Source organism: Coregonus clupeaformis, chromosome 34, assembly GCF_020615455.1.
Source record: "Coregonus clupeaformis isolate EN_2021a chromosome 34, ASM2061545v1, whole genome shotgun sequence".
Classification (NCBI taxonomy): Eukaryota; Metazoa; Chordata; class Actinopteri; order Salmoniformes; family Salmonidae; genus Coregonus; species Coregonus clupeaformis.
The window spans coordinates 1,218,032-1,235,688 of record NC_059225.1 but is presented as its reverse complement, the minus strand read 5'-3'; the positions used below and the strand labels follow the sequence as shown (position 1 = coordinate 1,235,688).

The 17,657-nt window shown below is 41.1% G+C and overlaps 1 protein-coding gene across 6 annotated transcripts in view; it reads left to right on the top strand.

The window, feature by feature from the left end:
- The window catches only part of pde1ca (phosphodiesterase 1C, calmodulin-dependent a), a 98,777-nt gene that overhangs the window by 68,884 nt on the left and 12,236 nt on the right, over positions 1 to 17,657 (top strand). For 5 of the 6 annotated variants that reach the window (XM_041861905.2, XM_041861907.2, XM_041861904.2 and 2 more), the window contains exons 8-14: positions 6,112 to 6,212; positions 6,697 to 6,825; positions 8,946 to 9,047; positions 9,404 to 9,524; positions 11,130 to 11,211; positions 12,773 to 12,893; positions 15,741 to 15,767. In XM_041861905.2, the coding sequence (XP_041717839.1) occupies positions 6,112 to 6,212; positions 6,697 to 6,825; positions 8,946 to 9,047; positions 9,404 to 9,524; positions 11,130 to 11,211; positions 12,773 to 12,893; positions 15,741 to 15,767 (683 nt within the window). The remainder of the gene's footprint in view (positions 1 to 6,111; positions 6,213 to 6,696; positions 6,826 to 8,945; positions 9,048 to 9,403; positions 9,525 to 11,129; positions 11,212 to 12,772; positions 12,894 to 15,740; positions 15,768 to 17,657) is intronic. The other variant, XM_041861906.2, reaches the window with a different exon arrangement.

The following is a 17,657-nucleotide window of genomic DNA, read 5'->3' as shown; positions in this document are numbered from 1 at the left end:
TTCTTGTCCATATATGTATATTTTCTTAAATTCCATTCCTTACTATTTTTGTGTGTATTAGGTATTATTGTGAAATTGTTAGATATTACTTGTTAGATATTACTGCACTTTTGGAGCTAGAAGCACAAGCATTTCACTACACCTGCTATAACATCTGCTAAACACGTGTATGTGACAAATAACATTTGATTTGATATATGTTGAAGAAGGTGGGGCTCAAGCTGCATCCCTGTCTCACCCCACGGCCCTGTGGAAAGAAATGTGTTTGTTTTTTCCCATTTTTAACTGCACACTTGTTGTTTGTGTACATGGATTTTATAATGTCATATGTTTTTCTCCCAACACTGCTTTTCATCAATTTGTATAGCAGACCCTCATGCCAAATTGAGTCAAAAGCTTTTTTGAAATCAACAAAGCATGAGAAGACTTTGCCTTTGTTTTGTTTTGTTTGTTTGTCAATTAGGGTGTGCAGGTTGAATATGTGGTCTGGCCATACAGTAATTTGCTAAGAAGCCAATTTGACATTTGCTCAGTACATTGTTTTCACTGAGGAAATGTAAAAGTCTGCTGTTAATGATAATGCAGAGGATTTTCCCAAGGTTGCTGTTGATGCATATCCCACGGTAGTTATTGGGGTCAAGTTTGTCTCCATTTTTGTGGATAGGGGTGATCAGTCCTTGGTTCTAAATATTGGGGAAGATGCCAGAGCTGAGGATGATGTTAAAACGTTCAAGTCTGTATATTTTATCATTTCATTTAGGATACCATCAACACCACAGGCCTTTTTGGGTTGAAGGGTTTGTATTTTGTCCTGTAGTTCATTCAATGTAATTGTAGAATCCTCCTGTAGTTCATTCAATGTAATTGTAGAATCCAGTGGGTTCTGGTAGTCTTTAATAGTTGATTCTAAGATTTGTATTTTATCACGTATATGTTTTTGCTGTTTGTTCTTTGTTATAGGGCCACATTTTCCCAGAAGTGGTTAGATTCTATGGATTCTTCAGTTACATTGAGCTGATTTCTGACGTGCTGTTACTTCTTTTTCCATAGTGTATTTTGTGTATTGTTTTAGTAATTCACCATTGTGAAGGCTCAGGTTTTCTGGGTCTCTATGTTTTTGGTTGGATAGGTTTCTCAATTTCTTTTTTAGGTTTTTGCATTCTTCATCAATGTTGTTAATTTTCTTAGGTTGTCTGCTTTTTAGATTTGATAGGGAAGCTGAGAGGTCAAATATACTGCCAAGTTTACACCTTTACTATTACAGTGAAACATTTTGTCTAGGAAGTTGTCGCTCTCTCTTTCCCCGCCTCTCTCTCTCTCTCTCTGACCTCATGATATGCTCCCCATTGAGACTTCATTGATCCTGGTCCTGAGTTAATCTCTCCTGACTGTTGGGTATTCATTCCTGTCACCTCCCTGCTCCCTGGTCATTAACCACCCAGTGATATGTTACTGTTTAATGATCTTTCGGATGATTCATGGCTGATGATGTGTGGATATGTGAATGATGATATGAGGGGCAAGGGTTGTGATCCATGGATGATTTCACAGTCACACTCGTAGCGGTTGGATTCCCATTGGTTTGATTCAAAATGTGCCGGTTACACATTGCCCTATTGGATCCTCATTGGTCCAATCAATATGCTGGCAAAAGCATAATTTTGTTTTGAGTATGTCCCCACTCGTTGTGGCATAGATTGTGTCCCAAATGTTACCCTATTCCCTACATAGTGCACTATTTTTAACCAGAGCCCTATGTGCCCTTGTCAAAAGGAGTGCACTACAAAGGTAATAGGGTGCCATTTGGGAAGCAGCCATAGCCTGGCTGGGTGCCCGAAATGACAGCTTGTTTTTTGGAGCTCTCTCTCTGACACCTTTAAATCCACAGGAAAGCCTGTAAAACTGTCAGCATGGTTTATGAGGTGCTAGAATCACCACTGTTATCAAAATGTGGATGCAGCACATTCATTATAACCATAAAGCTGCAGTCTCTGTCATAAAGCAATTTCAAACTGCCAACAAATGTCGTAAAATAAACTTTTACTGCATAGAGCCTGCAAATGAAGATATGAAATCATGTAAAAGCAAGTGTGAGTTAATAAAGCTATAAAGAACAGTGTAAAAAGAGAAGAGTAATTGTAGTTTACAAAAAGGATAAAGGGGCAATCAGCAGTTGCTACATATTTTTTATTTACTTTTAATATGTACCCATTGATTATTGAAGATTATAACTTATAAATGTACTCCATCAGAACCCAAAATATAAGTTTGTTTTACTCCAATGTTTATCACAAAGTAAATGTAAACAAACACTATATAGCCTCAAAGCATGGTTAACACTAGAACTGCTGGGTCTCAGAGGGGCCCCCCTTCAAGCTAAGGAGCAGTCATTCTGACTGCAACATTCTAACAGTGTCATTAATATATTTCATATATGCTATCCCTAAAATAATCATTTGGTTGTGTTCATGAAGGTGTTAGGTAACATTAGAATGCAATTTTTTAAAGTTTTATTTCAAATAACAAAATAGCATTTTAATTAGTCTATGTCACTCTATACAACAAAAAAATAATACTGTACTATAAATTGTATTTGTGAAGAGCATTTATTACAATTATGAAACATAAACCATATGTGTTGGAACATGGTAAGAGCTTCTTTTTATAGATGTTAAACTTTTTTTTTTAACAAAATACTCATGCAAAATGCGCGGTCGATTATGAAAACAGTAGCCTAAACATCATTAGCGTCAAGTGTGCTTGATAAATAGTGAAAATCAGCACAAAAGCAATAAAGGCATTATAATGAATATAAACATTTTAAATTATTGACAGCTTGTGGTTAAATGGTCTGTGTTTTCACGCAATGGCATCAGTTGGATTTCATTTAGCGGTTATCCCTTGTCCTAACAGTCAACACAAATCTTCGCCACTTTCTTGACACACTTCAAACAAACACGTCTCTTGCATGTGACACAAGTGTTTTGGTTTCTGTTCTTTGTGCATCTGGGCACCTGGCACTATGATGCCTGGGAGCTGTGCGCAATTTTCCTTGCGCAATGGCTCGCGTGGAATCTTTGCTCCTGCCTTGGCACTCATATATCGCTCATGTAGCCCGTATGCTAGACTCATGATTAAATCTTTCCTGGGCATGGTGTTGTTCATGCATTGCTTGAACAATACATGTGCGTTGATAGCAGCTAAGTCAAGCATGTTATAGAACACCGCAACACGCCAGCGTGCCATCTGATCCAAAAAATCCACACCAATTTCTGGAACAGAATAGAGTAGAAAACATTATGACAATTTTCCCGTAGGAAAAACAACATGTGTTATACAGAGGAGCATAATGCATTGCATAAGTTTATCTACAGTACATAGGCCTATGGCGATGCGTATTATGTAATATTGTAGTGCATAATAGTATCCGTTTTTCTCTTTATTGTGTCCCTGTCGATGGCAACTGTCGGATGCATGGTGCTCATGACAGGAACGTCCTTTCTTGCATTGCATTGGTATAGTGTTAGTGTTGTCTTGTCATTCTTCACCACTGTTGTGGAGTACAACCGCTGTGCGGGTGACTTATTTTGCGCAGAGGGATCTCCCGTCTCGCTTTGTTCATTGTGCCGACTAGGCTTGTTTTTATTTGCAAGCAACTTGTTCACCAATGACAGTGAAGTGACGAAATTGTCCAATGTGACATTTCTCCCCTTGCCAACGTAAGGTTCCACAAGCCTCACCATCGCATTCTCCAACACTCGCTCACCTGCTGCCCGATGTGGATCTTTTCCGAAACTGTGTCATCCCTTCCTTCCTGTCTCACGGTTTCATTTGGTGGTGGCGCGGGCGTACAGTTCTGTCTTTTTTTGCGCTTAGGCCTCGGAGGTGTAGGTTCAGGCTGAGGCTCAGAATCAGAAGAATAATCATCAGAGATGTCACGATTAATTTATTCCCCACCATCTGAGTCGTTTTCATTCCGATATTGTAGCAGCGCTAACGCAGCATGTGCATCCATTCATCTTGGTCTTCTTGCCATTGTAAATTACGCACGCTCTCACTGTGTACTACAAGTAAGCCAGAGTAGACTGATAAGACTGCTTGGATTTGGTGGACTGATATAGGTACATACCATTTTTAGATTATAATTAGAATATACCAATACAATAGAATGGCCCGCCCTTTTCTTCATTCACAATTGGTGATTACATAATTATGCATTCTCCGCTTCCCCTTACTCATCAACTCACCCATTCTCCCTCTTTCTCCCCATCATACTTTACTTAATTTATTTAATCTGTTGTTATATGTGTGAAAATCGTTTCGGTATAGTTTAGGTTCAGTTTCGAGGCAATTGTCGGGGTAATTATGAACTGGCCACTGCACCTTCCAATGTCGGGAGAATGAGCGGAGCAGGCCCTACTGTCTGGAGAAGGAGGGGCAAAGGGGAAAACCATTCACATAATGACATGCCCTCCTAAAACTCGTTATAACTTCAGTTCTGTTTGTGATATTACGATTCTAACAAGGGAAGTGTGTTATACAGACTTATTTAGGAAAAGTCAAGGATGGAGGGGGGCATGATAAATACATTCATTAATGAGCAGTCAAAATGACTCTTTTAGCGGTTCTAGTGTTAAAACTATCATTTGGATATCTTGAATGGTCAGCCCTTGCATCCATAGCTCTGTCTATGGGAAAATCTCTATTGCATACTCCTTGCGTCCTCTCTCCTCCTCTCCTTCTCAAAACCCATTGGAGGAGAAGGTCAGAGAGGAGGGACCTCTGGCTTTCTTGTCTAATGGGTTTTGAGAAGGAGACGAGGAGAGAGGAAGCAAGGAGTTTGCAATTGAGATCTTCCTCATGAATTTGAGAGTGACTACATTTCTCCAGCTCATCCCTAAACTTTTTAGTTTTTTTTTTATCACAGAAATATAACAACATTACTGCTACTGTTACTTCTGTAATGGAGTAATGGAAACAGTCAGGGAGAGAAACAAATCTAATATTCTTCTTGTATTACAGAACCAGGACAGGCTAGCAGAAAATGTTGCTTTGTGGGAAGGGAACTTTAATAAGTACTCAATTTAATTTATGACATTAGATATCATATAATGTCTCTCAGAGGAGGCTGGTGGGAGGATCTATAGGAGGATGGGCTCATTGTAACAGCAGGAATGGAGTTAATGGAACGGAGTCAAATGTGGTTTCCATGTGTTTGATGTGTTTGATACCGTTCCATTTATACCATTCCAGCAATTACAATGAGCCTGCCCTCCTATATCTCCTCCCACCAGCCTCCTCTGATGTCTCTCTATGCAAACATATTTAATATTCAATTAAAGGGATACTTCGGGATTTTGGCCATGATGCCCTTTATCTACTTCCCCAAAGTCAGATGAACTAGTGGCTCCAAATGTTATACCTCTTTGTCCATTATGAAGGATGTTAGAGGTAGTTTTGCAAGCCAATGTTAACTAGCGTTAGCACAATGACTGGATATCTATGGGTATCTGCCAGCATGCTAGTAAACACCCACAGACTTTCAGTCATTGCGCTAAAGCTAGTTAGCATTGGCTCGCGAAATTACCTATAACTTCCTTCATACTATACACAGAGACATAAAAATGGTATCCACAAGTTCATCTGACTCTGGGGAAGTAGATAATGGGCCTAATTGCCAAAATCCCGAAGTATCCTATCGTATCTAGTTTTATGTATTGACTGGGGGAAGATTGTGAAGCTTACATAGATTTGTTCTTCTAAGGTGTGTGGGCAAGCAGGCAATGTGAACATGTCACTTATGCTTACCTTACAATGCATCAGCATCAGCCCCTAAAAATGTTTTGCTCTAGTTGTTTGTTCTCCTCTAAATTGCCTTTATCACCTCTTGTGTTCCTCCTTCTCCAAATCGTATCCTCTCTCTCTCTCCCCTCCCCCTCTCTCTCTCTCTCTCTCTCTCTCTCTCTCTCTCTCTCTCTCTCTCTCTCTCTCTCTCTCTCTCTCTCTCTCTCTCTCTCTCTCTCTCTCTCTCTCTCTCTCTCTCTCCCTCTCTCTCTCTCTCTCTCTCTCTCTCTCTCTCTCTCTCTCTCTCTCTCTCTCTCTCGTCTCTAGAACTGGCTGACTGAGCTGGAGATCTTTGCCATGATCTTTGCTGCTGCTGTCCATGATTACGAACACACAGGGACCACTAACAACTTCCATATCCAGACCAGGTAATATTCTATGACAGCCGTAACACAAGCAGAAAATAGCACTCAGCAAGGGGATAATTCATAGGCCAGGGGCAACGAAACAGGGATGGGAACTCATTGTTATGCATTTAGAGAGGGGATGATTAAAAACCGTGAATGGGAGTTCTATTCTAATTCCACCTCTGCCTCGTGACGGCGGCCATTGTTGAGCCTAATCCTCAATGCACAACAAGTTCTAATTAATAACAAAACTCTCTGACATTTCTTTAGGTATGAGTTTTATTGCAAAACAGGTCAATATAAGCTACAGTGTATCTAAACTACATGAAGTACCATATAGATCAACTCAAATGTGATGATAATAAACCATGTATTGGATTAGAGCAGGGGCTTTATATTTACCCCATCGAAATATAATTACTAAAACAGACATTCCCATTCAAATCAAACAATGTTCCATCATTCTATTTCTATGGTTTACCCTCTCCTAACTGTGTTGTCTCAGGTCAGGCACGGCCATCTTGTATAATGACCGTGCAGTTCTGGAGAACCACCATGTGAGTGCTGCCTACCGCCTCCTACAGGACGATGATGAGATGAACATCCTCCTCAACCTGTCCAAAGACGACTGGAGGTAGGCGAGACTCAGAGAGTTCGGGACCCTGGTGGTAGCAGGGCCGTGCACAGACCTTTTGGGGGGCATGTACTCAAACAAAAAAAGGGCACCCCTGTAAAACAATTCCCACAACCGCAGTCAGAGACTTGTTGAGCAATTATTAGTTTGATTATTTCATTACATAAAAGCAATAGACAAGATAGATGCTATTGTTGTATCATTTGCTAAGATTTGGTTAACATGCTTCATGTGTGTCATTGAGAAGAGGGTAAAGCAGCACAATCTGATGAGTAAAGTATTTGGCAAAACGATTTTCAACTGCAATAAAGGCTGCACTTATTAACAATAACCAACACAATTCCAGTCAAAATAGAAGATTATAAGAAATACTGTAGCCTACCATTACTATTTCCAACCCAACACCATTTGTTGCCTCTATCATGTATCCTATACTGGCTGAAGCTTTGATCCAGTGGAATAAGTTTTGAGGAGCAGGGAGGTTGAAGGTGACTTCAGGAACACAGCTGCTGCTCTACACTATCCCTAAATAAGACAGTAATGAGAGCAAATGAATAGAATATTGTGAGAAATACTGTAGCCAACCATTACTAGACCATATATTGCTTTACTATAGCCTACCATTCCCTAAATAAGCCAGTAAAGAGAGCATGGTGATCACTGATGATGACTGATAACGTTCTTAGCAAGCAGACTAATTAGGCTACCATATGCTACAACAAAATGGCTAGCTAGCTAGATTACTTTTTTTTTTTTACAGATTGTGATTTATCACCAATGCTCATAAATAATGACTTCATAATCTAATATCCCTAATCTTATAACTTCATAGTTTAATTTAATAATTATGTCATTTAAAAGTAATTTCATATTTCATAATAACTCTATAGTCATATAGCACAGATCTATTAGCTACACGCATTGCTTTGCTTAACATAATTAAAATATGTATTTTATATGCAAATAATGTATCGGCATAAACATTATGATGACGATGAACATACACTATTTCATATTCATGGTATATGGCTGACTGGCAAGTGGCTTGTGTGGTTATTTTAGTAGGCTAACGTTATATGGTGGCTAGCTAGCTATAGGCTACCTGTGTTGCTCCTTCCCTGACACATGTGCAATTCCCGGCTGAAGGGATAGAGTTGAGTCTGAGGGTCGGTGATGCAGCCTCTCCTCTCTCTCTGTGTCTCTGCTGCACGTAGACTTATCAGCCAACCAGACTGGATTTGATTATGTAAAGCAGCAAGTTAGCAGGTCACTCACATTGTTAAACTGCTCAATTATGCTGCTGTGGCAGTGGTACTGATATTTAAACTAGCTAGGTACATTCTTAGAAAAAAAGGTTCTCCCGATAGGTGAACCCTTTTTGGTTCCAGGTATAACCCTTTTTGGTTCCAGGTATAACCCTTTTTGGTTCCAGGTAGAACTCTTTTGGGTTCCATGTAGAAACATCTGTGTAAAGGGTTCTACATGGAACTCAAAAAGGTTCTACCTGGAACCAAAAGGGTTCTACCTGGATCCAAAAAGGGTTCTTCAAAGGGTTATCCTATGAGGACTGCCGAAGAACCCTTTTAGGTTCTACATAGCACCTTTTTTTCTAAGAGTGTAGCTAGCTATACACTCAACTCGACCGGTGACCACGGGCGGCCAATTTAACGACGACTTGCAGGCAGTGGGTTCAGATCAGAAAAACAACGACAAAACTGTTTTGGGGTAAAGTATACCAACATACAAAAGGGCACTTTGGAGACTGGAAGTGCAAAGGGGCAGGTGCTCTGCACAGGTAGAGCACTATCTGTGCACGTGCCTGGGTGGTTGAGATGGTGTTGGCCACAGACATGGCCTGTTCCTCTCTCTAACCTACCTCTAACCTGTCTGTCTGTCTGCTCCTCTTTCTAACCTACTGTACCTCTAACCTCTCTGTCCGTCTGTCTATCTGTCTGTCTGTCTGTCTGCTCCTATCTCTAACCTACCTCTAACCTGTCTGTCTTTCCACTCCTCTCTCTAACCTGTCTGTCTGAACTCTCTTTAATCTACCTCTATCATGTCTGTCCATCTGTCTGTCTGATCCTCTCTCTAACATGTCTGTATGTCTCCCCCTCTCGTAGAGAGCTACGGGCCCTGGTGGTAGAGATGGTACTGGCCACAGACATGTCCTGTCACTTCCAACAGATCAAGGCCATGAAGAACTTCCTCCAACAGCCAGAGGCGTGAGTGACTCTTATTTAACTCTATAATTACCTAGACAAATATATCTAAAATAGCACCCTGTTCATTGTAGTAGACCATAGTGCCAGTTCAGATTGGCCCCAACACTCATTACTCCCCACACATTTGTCCTAAACCATAGCCTGCCCTACCATAAATGCACTAATTGATACCAAAAATACAATAACCCCAAGCTGCTGTCTCTCTGATCAAATATCCAACAGCCCAATATTGCTGAGACGTGTATGTTGTTTTCTTAGACTCCTGAGTTCTGTTATAGTCTCTCTGGACTCTTGTTCCTTGCATTTATGATATATTATTTTCAATCTTCTCTGCTCTATACTGTTTTACTCTGAAGGATTCTCAAGCCCAAGGCCTTATCACTGATCCTGCACACAGCTGATATCAGCCACCCGGCCAAGAACTGGGATCTGCACCACAGGTGGACCACATCACTCCTGGAAGAGTTCTTCAGACAGGTCAGTCTATACTAACCCCTTACCCCAGACCTTTAACCCCTGACCCTTAACCCCTAAACCCTGACCCCTAACACCTAAACATCACTGGACCACCAGTAGGAGTGCTGATCTAGATCAGGGGGACCTGATCCAAGATCAGCACTCCTACTCTGAGAGGCTTCATGAATATAATAATATGCCATTTAGCAGACGCTTTTATCCAAAGCGATTTACAGTCATGCGTGCATACATTTTTGTGTATGGGTGGTCCCGGGGATCGAACCCACTACCCTGGCGTTACAAGCGCTGTGCTCTACCAGCTGAGCTACAGAGGACCCTGGTCAGATAGGTGTGGGACAAAGTCCAGTCTGCCAAGTCAGATACGTAGTGCTGGCATCTTCCTAATCCTACTACCTTCCCAAATAAAACAGTGTGATAATCCCAATATTTTAATCCTAATCTGGTCTCGTTTTCATTCCTTCCTTGCTCAACACTAATCCCATGAATCTGATACTAGACTACCACTCCTCTCGCACTCTCACAGACAAGAAGCAGATCTCAAAATAGCGAAACCTGAAAAATCAGGTTTTAGAGTCATTATTTATAAGAGATATTGGATGGTAATTTCACAAGGTATTTCACAAGGACATCCAATTTCTTTAAACAAAAGGAGGACATTACTCTTTATGAATTGCATAAATTACATCTGTGATCATTATGAATATAAAGTGACAATGAGTAATATAGCTGTTCTTGAAAATTCTAAAAGTATTTATAAAATGGAATGAATTATAAAATTGCATTGGATATTAACAAGTGCATGAAGAGACACCCCAGTGAATTTTCTACCCGGAGTCAACCCGATTTTCTATTAGGTGTGATTTTAAAGTAGGATATCCTCCCCATTACCATTACAGGCTAATTAACGCCTCACTCTGTTCTGTGAAAATGAAATTAGCCAGTAGTGTGTGGACTCTTTCTAGAACTTGAACAAATTCTGCGTCCCATAGGCCTCTGGTCAAAAGTAGGGCATTACATAGGGAATAGGAGGGTGCCATTTGGAACGGACTCATGGTGAAATGTAATCAGTTCATTCCCAGGTGCTGCTCCACTAATCATATTAATAGAAATGTCAAGTACAATGAATGACCAGGACATACCAATCATTTTTTACCATACATAGATTTATTTGTCTTAAATTGGCTCCTTTGATGTTGTTCAACAGTACTGGGAGATAGAAGTAGAGTGGAGAGAACAAAGTGGGGTGTAATTATCTAGGATAGAGGCTGTTTAACATTCAAATGACAGTTGTTGTTTTTTTCTCTCTGCTGGGGACAGTAATAAATACCCCTACTGAGGGTTGCAAAGTTCCTCAAAATTCCAAATTTTTCAAGAAATCCTGGTAAGGGAATTACGGATTTACTGCTTATTCCGTTCTGATTCCGGGAATGTTCCAACTGGGATTTCTGGAAAACCTGGTCATTTTGGGAAAGTTACTGGAATTTTGGAAAGCCTACCTCTACCCCATCTCTTTGATATGAAGTGCACTTACACTGTCAGAGACTGCATTCTTCCATGCATAAAGACTCAGAAGCAGTGTTCACAGTGGTCATGTCGTGTTCTCAGGGGGATAAAGAAGCAGAGCTGGGCCTGCCCTTCTCTCCTCTGTGTGACCGCAAGTCAACCATGGTGGCCCAGTCTCAAATCGGTGAGTCAGTGTAACATTGTTGTATACACAGTTCTATATAGAGAGATAAATCAGTAGATAGATAGATAGATAGATATATCGATAGATATATACACTACCGTTCAAAAGTTTGGGGTCACTTAGAAATGTCCTTGTTTTCGAAAGAAAAGCAATTTTTTGTTCATTAAAATAACATCAAATTGATCAGAAACACATTGTAGACATTGTTAATGTTGTAAATGGCTATTGTAGCCGGAAACGGCAGATTTTTTATGGAATATCTACATAGGCGTACAGAGGCCCATTATCAGCAACCATCAGTCCTGTCTTCCAATGGCACGTTGTGTTTGCTAATCCAAGTTTATTATTTTAAAAGGCAAATTGATCATTAGAAAACCCTTTTGCAATTATGTTAGCACAGCTGAAAACTGCTGTGCTGATTAAAGAAGCAATAAAACTGGCCTTCTTGAGACTAGTTGAGTATCTGGAGCATCAGCAATTGTGAGTTCGATTACAGGCTCAAAATGGCCAGAAACAAATAACTTTATTCTGAAACTCGTCAGTCTATTCTTGTTCTGAGAAATGAAGGCTATTCCATGTGAGAAATTGCCAAGAAACTGAAGATCTCGTACAAGCATGTGTACTACTCCCTTCACAGAACAGCGCAAACTGGCTCTAACCAGAATAGAAAGAGGAGTGGGAGCACAACTGAACTAGAGGAGTGCCCCGGTGCACAACTGAGCTAGAGGACAAATACATTTTGAGTCTAGTTTGAGAAACAAGCGCCCACAGGTCCTCAACTGGCAGCTTCATTAAATAGTACCCGCAAAACACCAGTTTCAACGTCAACAGTGAAAAGGCGACTCCGGGATGCTGACCTTCTAGGCAGAGTTGCAAAGAAAAGCCACTTCTCAGACTGCCCATCTTAATCTTTTATTTTTATTGGCCAGTCTGAGATATGGCTTTTTCTTTGCAGCTCTGCCTAGAAGGTCAGCATCCCAGAGTTGCCTCTTCACTGTTGACGTTGAGACTGGTGTTGAGACAGGAATAGCCTTCATTTCTCAGAACAAGAATAGACTGACGAGTTTCAGAAAAAGTTATTTGTTTCTGGCCATTTGAGCCTGTAATCGAACGCACAATTGCTGATGCTCCAGATACTCAACTATCTCAAGAAGGCCAGTTTTATTGCTTCTTTAATCAGCACAACAGTTTTCAGCTGTGCTAACATAATTGCAAAAGGGATTTCTAATGATCAATTATCCTTTTAAAATGATAAACTTGGATTAGCAAGCACAACATCCATTGGAACACAGGACTGATGGTTGCTGATAATGGGCCTCTGTACGCCTTTGTAGATTTTCCATAAGAAATCAACCATTTCCAGCTACAATAGCCATTTACAACATTAACAATGTCTACACTGTACTTCTGATCAATTTGATGTTATTTTAATGGACAAAAAAATTGCTTTTCTTTCGAATACAAGGACATTTCTAAGTGACCCCAAACTTTTGAACGGTAGTGTATATAGATAGATACATAGATAGATCTCAGTGGTTCTATATGTCTCTCATTCCCTCAGGCTTTATTGATTTCATCGTGGAGCCCACGTTCACAGTCCTCTCAGACATGACAGAGAAGATTGTGACGCCACTGATCGACGAGGCGTCTCGTTCCGGCCTCGCTGGGTTCAGACGCTCCAGGTGACACTGTCAACACACTGACCTTATTACACACACACACATACACACACACACACACACACACACACACATTCCAAAATGTGATATATCCATTTTTAGAAATGCTTGCAAATTAACGTTAATTAAAAATACATCTTGTGAAACAGATAGAGCTATTATTTTTTTCATCTTACCATGACATGTGCTAGTGAAAAGACAAAGATGATGGGGCTCCCAAGTTGTGCAGCGGTCTAAGGTACTGCATCGCAGTGCTAGAGGCGTCACTACAGACCCTGGTTCGATCCCGGGCTGTATCACAACCGGCCGTGTTCGGGAGTCCCATAGGACGTTGCACAATTGGGTTAGGGGAGGGTTTGGCCGGGGGGGCTTTACTTGGCTCATCGCGCTCTTGTAACTCCTTGTGGTGGGCCGGGCGCCTGCAGGCTGACCTCGGTCCTCAGGTGAACGGTGTTTCCTCCGACACTGGTTAAGCAGGTGGGTGTTAAGAAGCGCGGTTTGGCAGGTCATGTTTCGGAGGACGCATGACTCGACCTTCGCCTCCCGAGCCCGTTGGGGAGTTGCAGCGATGAGTCAAGATCGAAAAAGGGGGTAAAAATAACAGAGCTCCAATAGAAAAAGTATCCAGATTGGGTTTTAAACAGTTATGTGTAATAAAGTATCAATATCTAAATAAATATTAAAATAATCAATTTGTTTCAACTATATTGTGCATATAGCCTATCCAGAGGTTGTATCCAGAACAGTGTATACAATGTGTGTTTTCTTTTTGGACATTTAAGCAACTCACATTTTTAAGTGTCATGTAGGCTAAATGCATCATAATGCTCTTTCTGTTAACGGGAGCTAACATGGCTGCCATAGAATGTTGTAGCAAAGATTTTTATATCCAACACAATGGGGGCAAATGAATCATAGTGGGCAGAACACACAAGGAGGTGGGCAGAGCCAAGCACGAGCTAGCGAGAGCCTATTGGCGCGTTCTAGTATGTATTTGCATATTTCCGTTAGGGAACGCCTACTCTGTGGCACGTGTGGAATAACTCAATTCGCCCTTGCACTCCCTCTAAACAACGCAACTTTTAGAAACTTTTGTAAAGGGTAAAGTCTACAAAACTTAGTCCACTCTGTTCGTAGCAGATTTTAGTTTTGGAAACTGTATGGAAATTATATTGAGATCAAATGTTTCATTGACGAGAAAATTAGCAGAATGTCGGCCAAAATCCATCTCGCTCCATCTTCTCCCACTGCCACTGCCGGCCACTGGGCTTCCTCTCACCACCATATTTGGTAGTGAGTGGAAACCCCAACCAGATACTTCACATTTATACATCCGGTGATGTATATCTGTCTCATTGTTCTAACTGTGGTTGTAGTGTTGTGTAAATGCATCATAATGCAGAAACCTCAATGTCCCAACTCTCTTGAAACTCTAAACACATGACACTGGAAGTAGCGTGTTTTAGTAAGAAAGAAGTGCGTTGGATGTTTTGCAAAAAAACACATTCTAAAGCACATCTAAAGTAAAGGTTTGAAAAGCATGAAAACAGCCATAATTCATGCACATAAAAAGGGACCCATGAACATTCATTTCAGATGAAAAAATTTAAATGTGAAAAATGTGTGTTTATTATGTTTTGGAATCAAACCCTTCATATATGGATCACATGTATTGGTCTAGTGAGTGATGTTGATGATATATTGCATGCTCATCTCATGTCTTGGTGAATCTATAACATAATTTATAACCTCATCCTTTATATGACTCCTGGGGAGATGAAATAAACATGGAAAAACATACATTGACACATCAGAGACTGGGCTGTTCATCAGACACAGATTGCATCCCAAATAGCACCCTATTCCCTACATACTGTAGTGCACTACTTTTGATCTGAGCCCTATGGGCCCTGGTAAAAAGTAGTGCACTATGTAGGGAATAGGGTGCTATTTTGGATGTGGACGCAGTGATGCTCTAAAAATAACAAGCCGGGGGTCCTCCAGTCGTCTGTCTAATGATAACTAAATGAAGCTGAACAACATGTCAGCTGGTATGAGTAATTATAATCTGATTTCCTGCCTAAGGCTCTATGGCTGTGTCTCCACTGACTGGTCTCTGTCACGTATGGCTGTGTGTGTGTGTGTGTGTGTGTGTGTGTGTGTGTGTGTGTGTGTGTGTGTGTGTGTGTGCCGGTGCACATGAGTGTGTAAGTGGTTGATAATAATACAATAAAATACTTCTCATCATGCGAAGGTGTGTTAGTAGTCTTATGGCTGTACACATCAGCTGTAGTTTCCTCAAATGAATTGCTCCTTTTCATCGCTGTTGAAGTCAGTCTGAGTGAGACACACTAAGAGTCAACAGACCCATTAAGAGAGACAGTGTTGTCAGTTAGAATAGAAGAAATGGTCTGGGATAATACGTGCATGGTGACTAGGTGACAGCCAGTGTCTGGTGGTTGAAGAGGACAGGCTGATTGTAGCACTTAGTAATCCATCTCTCTATTCTACTCTCTAATGGTCATCCATTATGTTTTTATCATGCCAACACTGCATTGTGCCATTTATTCACACACTGATGGGCCTCATGCTGAACCCAGATCAGCTCTTAACATTTCCATAGAGTCTAAAGACTGGAGGAACACAATGACTGACCACATTTACTCAGTCATTACAGTTTTAACACACATTTTCACACACACACACGCACACACCACTTCTACCGCACATGTGTAAATAACTACTATAATTACTTATATTTATTTATTTGTCTCTTCTTTTTTACTGGATGCTTGTATTATCTTTCTTACTAGATTTTTTATTTAATACTTTTTTTATATTTTGTTTTAGTTGCTGTACTGAGAGGAGAGCTGGCAAGTAAGCATGTCATTGTACTTTGATTTGATTTGACAATAACACACATGCTCTTTCACACTTGCTTGCACACACACACACACACACACACACACACACACACACACACACACACAAACATCAAAACAGGCCTGACAACATCAGCTGGGATCAACAACTGTCCTGCTGCTACATAAACAAAGTCATGCCATCATCATCAACAGAATAGAAGGATTATAAACATTACTTAGAACGCTCATACATCCCTCCCTCCATCTTCCTCCTCACCCCTGATCTCTCTCTCTCTCTCTCTCTCTCTCTCTCTCTCTCTCTCTCTCTCTCTCTCTCTCTCTCTCTCTCTCTCTCTCTCTCTCTCTCTCTCTCTCTCTCTCTCTCTCTCTCTCTCTCTCTCTCTCTCTCTCTCTCTCTCTCGCTCGATCACTCTCTCTTCTCCGAGGCATATCTGGATAAAGAGGCTTAAACACTTCCTCACTTTCTTTCTCTGTCGTACACAAACAGTCATTCACACACACACACACACACAAACACACACGCACATTAGCTGTAAAGTGGTTGTAATGACGTCATTCCAACCAGCTTTGCCCGCTAGACACACACTTGCAGATTGTGTTTGCAAACAGCCACATCTGTCCACCTCCTCTTGTTACTTCAGCCTCTGCAACCCAGTCCATCTGTCCACCTCCTCTTGTTACTTCAGCCTCTGCAACACAGTCCATCTCTCCACCTCCTCTTGTTACCTCAGCCTCTGCAACCCAGTCCATCTGTCCACCTCCTCTTGTTACCTCAACCTCTGCAACCCAGTCCATTTGTCCACCTCCTCTTGTTACCTCAGCCTCTGCAACCCAGTCCATCTGTCCACCTCCTCTTGTTACCTCAGCCTCTGCAACCCAGTCCATCTGTCCATGTACAGTTGAAGTCGGAAGTTTACATACACCTTAGCAAATACATTTAAACTCAGTTTTTCACAATTCCTGACATTTAATCCTTGTACAAATTCCCTGTCTTAGGTCAGTTTGGATCACCACTTTATTTTAAGAATGTGAAATGTCAGAATAATAGTAGAGAGAATGATTTATTTCAGCTTTTACTTCTTTCATCACATTCCCAGTGGGTCAGAAGTTTACATACACTCAATTAGTATTCGGTAGCATTGCCTTTAAATTGTTTAACTTGGGTCAAACGTTTCGGGTAGCCTTCCACAAGCTTCCCACAATAAGTTGGGTGAATTTTGGCCCATTCCTCCTGACAGAGCTGGTGTAACTGAGTCAGGTTTGTAGGCCTCCTTGCTCGCACACGCATTTTCAGTTCTGCCCACAAAATGTCTGTAGGATTGAGATCAGGGCTTTGTGATGGCCATTTTGCCACAACTTTGGAAGTATGCTTGGGGTCATTGTCCATTTGGAAGACCCATTTGCGACCAAGCTTTAACTTCCTGACTGCTTGCAAGCGCCCCCCTTTTTCCTCCAAACATAACGATGGTCATTATGGCCAAACAGTTCTATTTTTGTTTCATCAGACCAGAGGACATTTCTCCAAAAAGTAGGATCTTTGTCACCATTTGCAGTTGCAAACCGTAGTCTGGCTTTTTTATGGCGGTTTTGGAGCGGTTGCTGAGCGGCCTTTCAGGTTATGTCGATATAGGACTCGTTTTACTGTGGATATAGATACTTTTGTACCTGTTTCCTCCAGCATCTTCACAAGGTCCTTTGCTGTTGTTCTGGGATTGATTTGCACTTTTCGCACCAAAGTACGTTCATCCTGAGCGGGATGACGGCTGCGTGGTCCCATGGTGTTTATACTTGCGTACTATTGTTTGTACAGATGAACGTGGTACCTACAGGCGTTTTGAAATTGCTCCCAAGGATGAACCAGACATGTGGAGGTCTACAATTT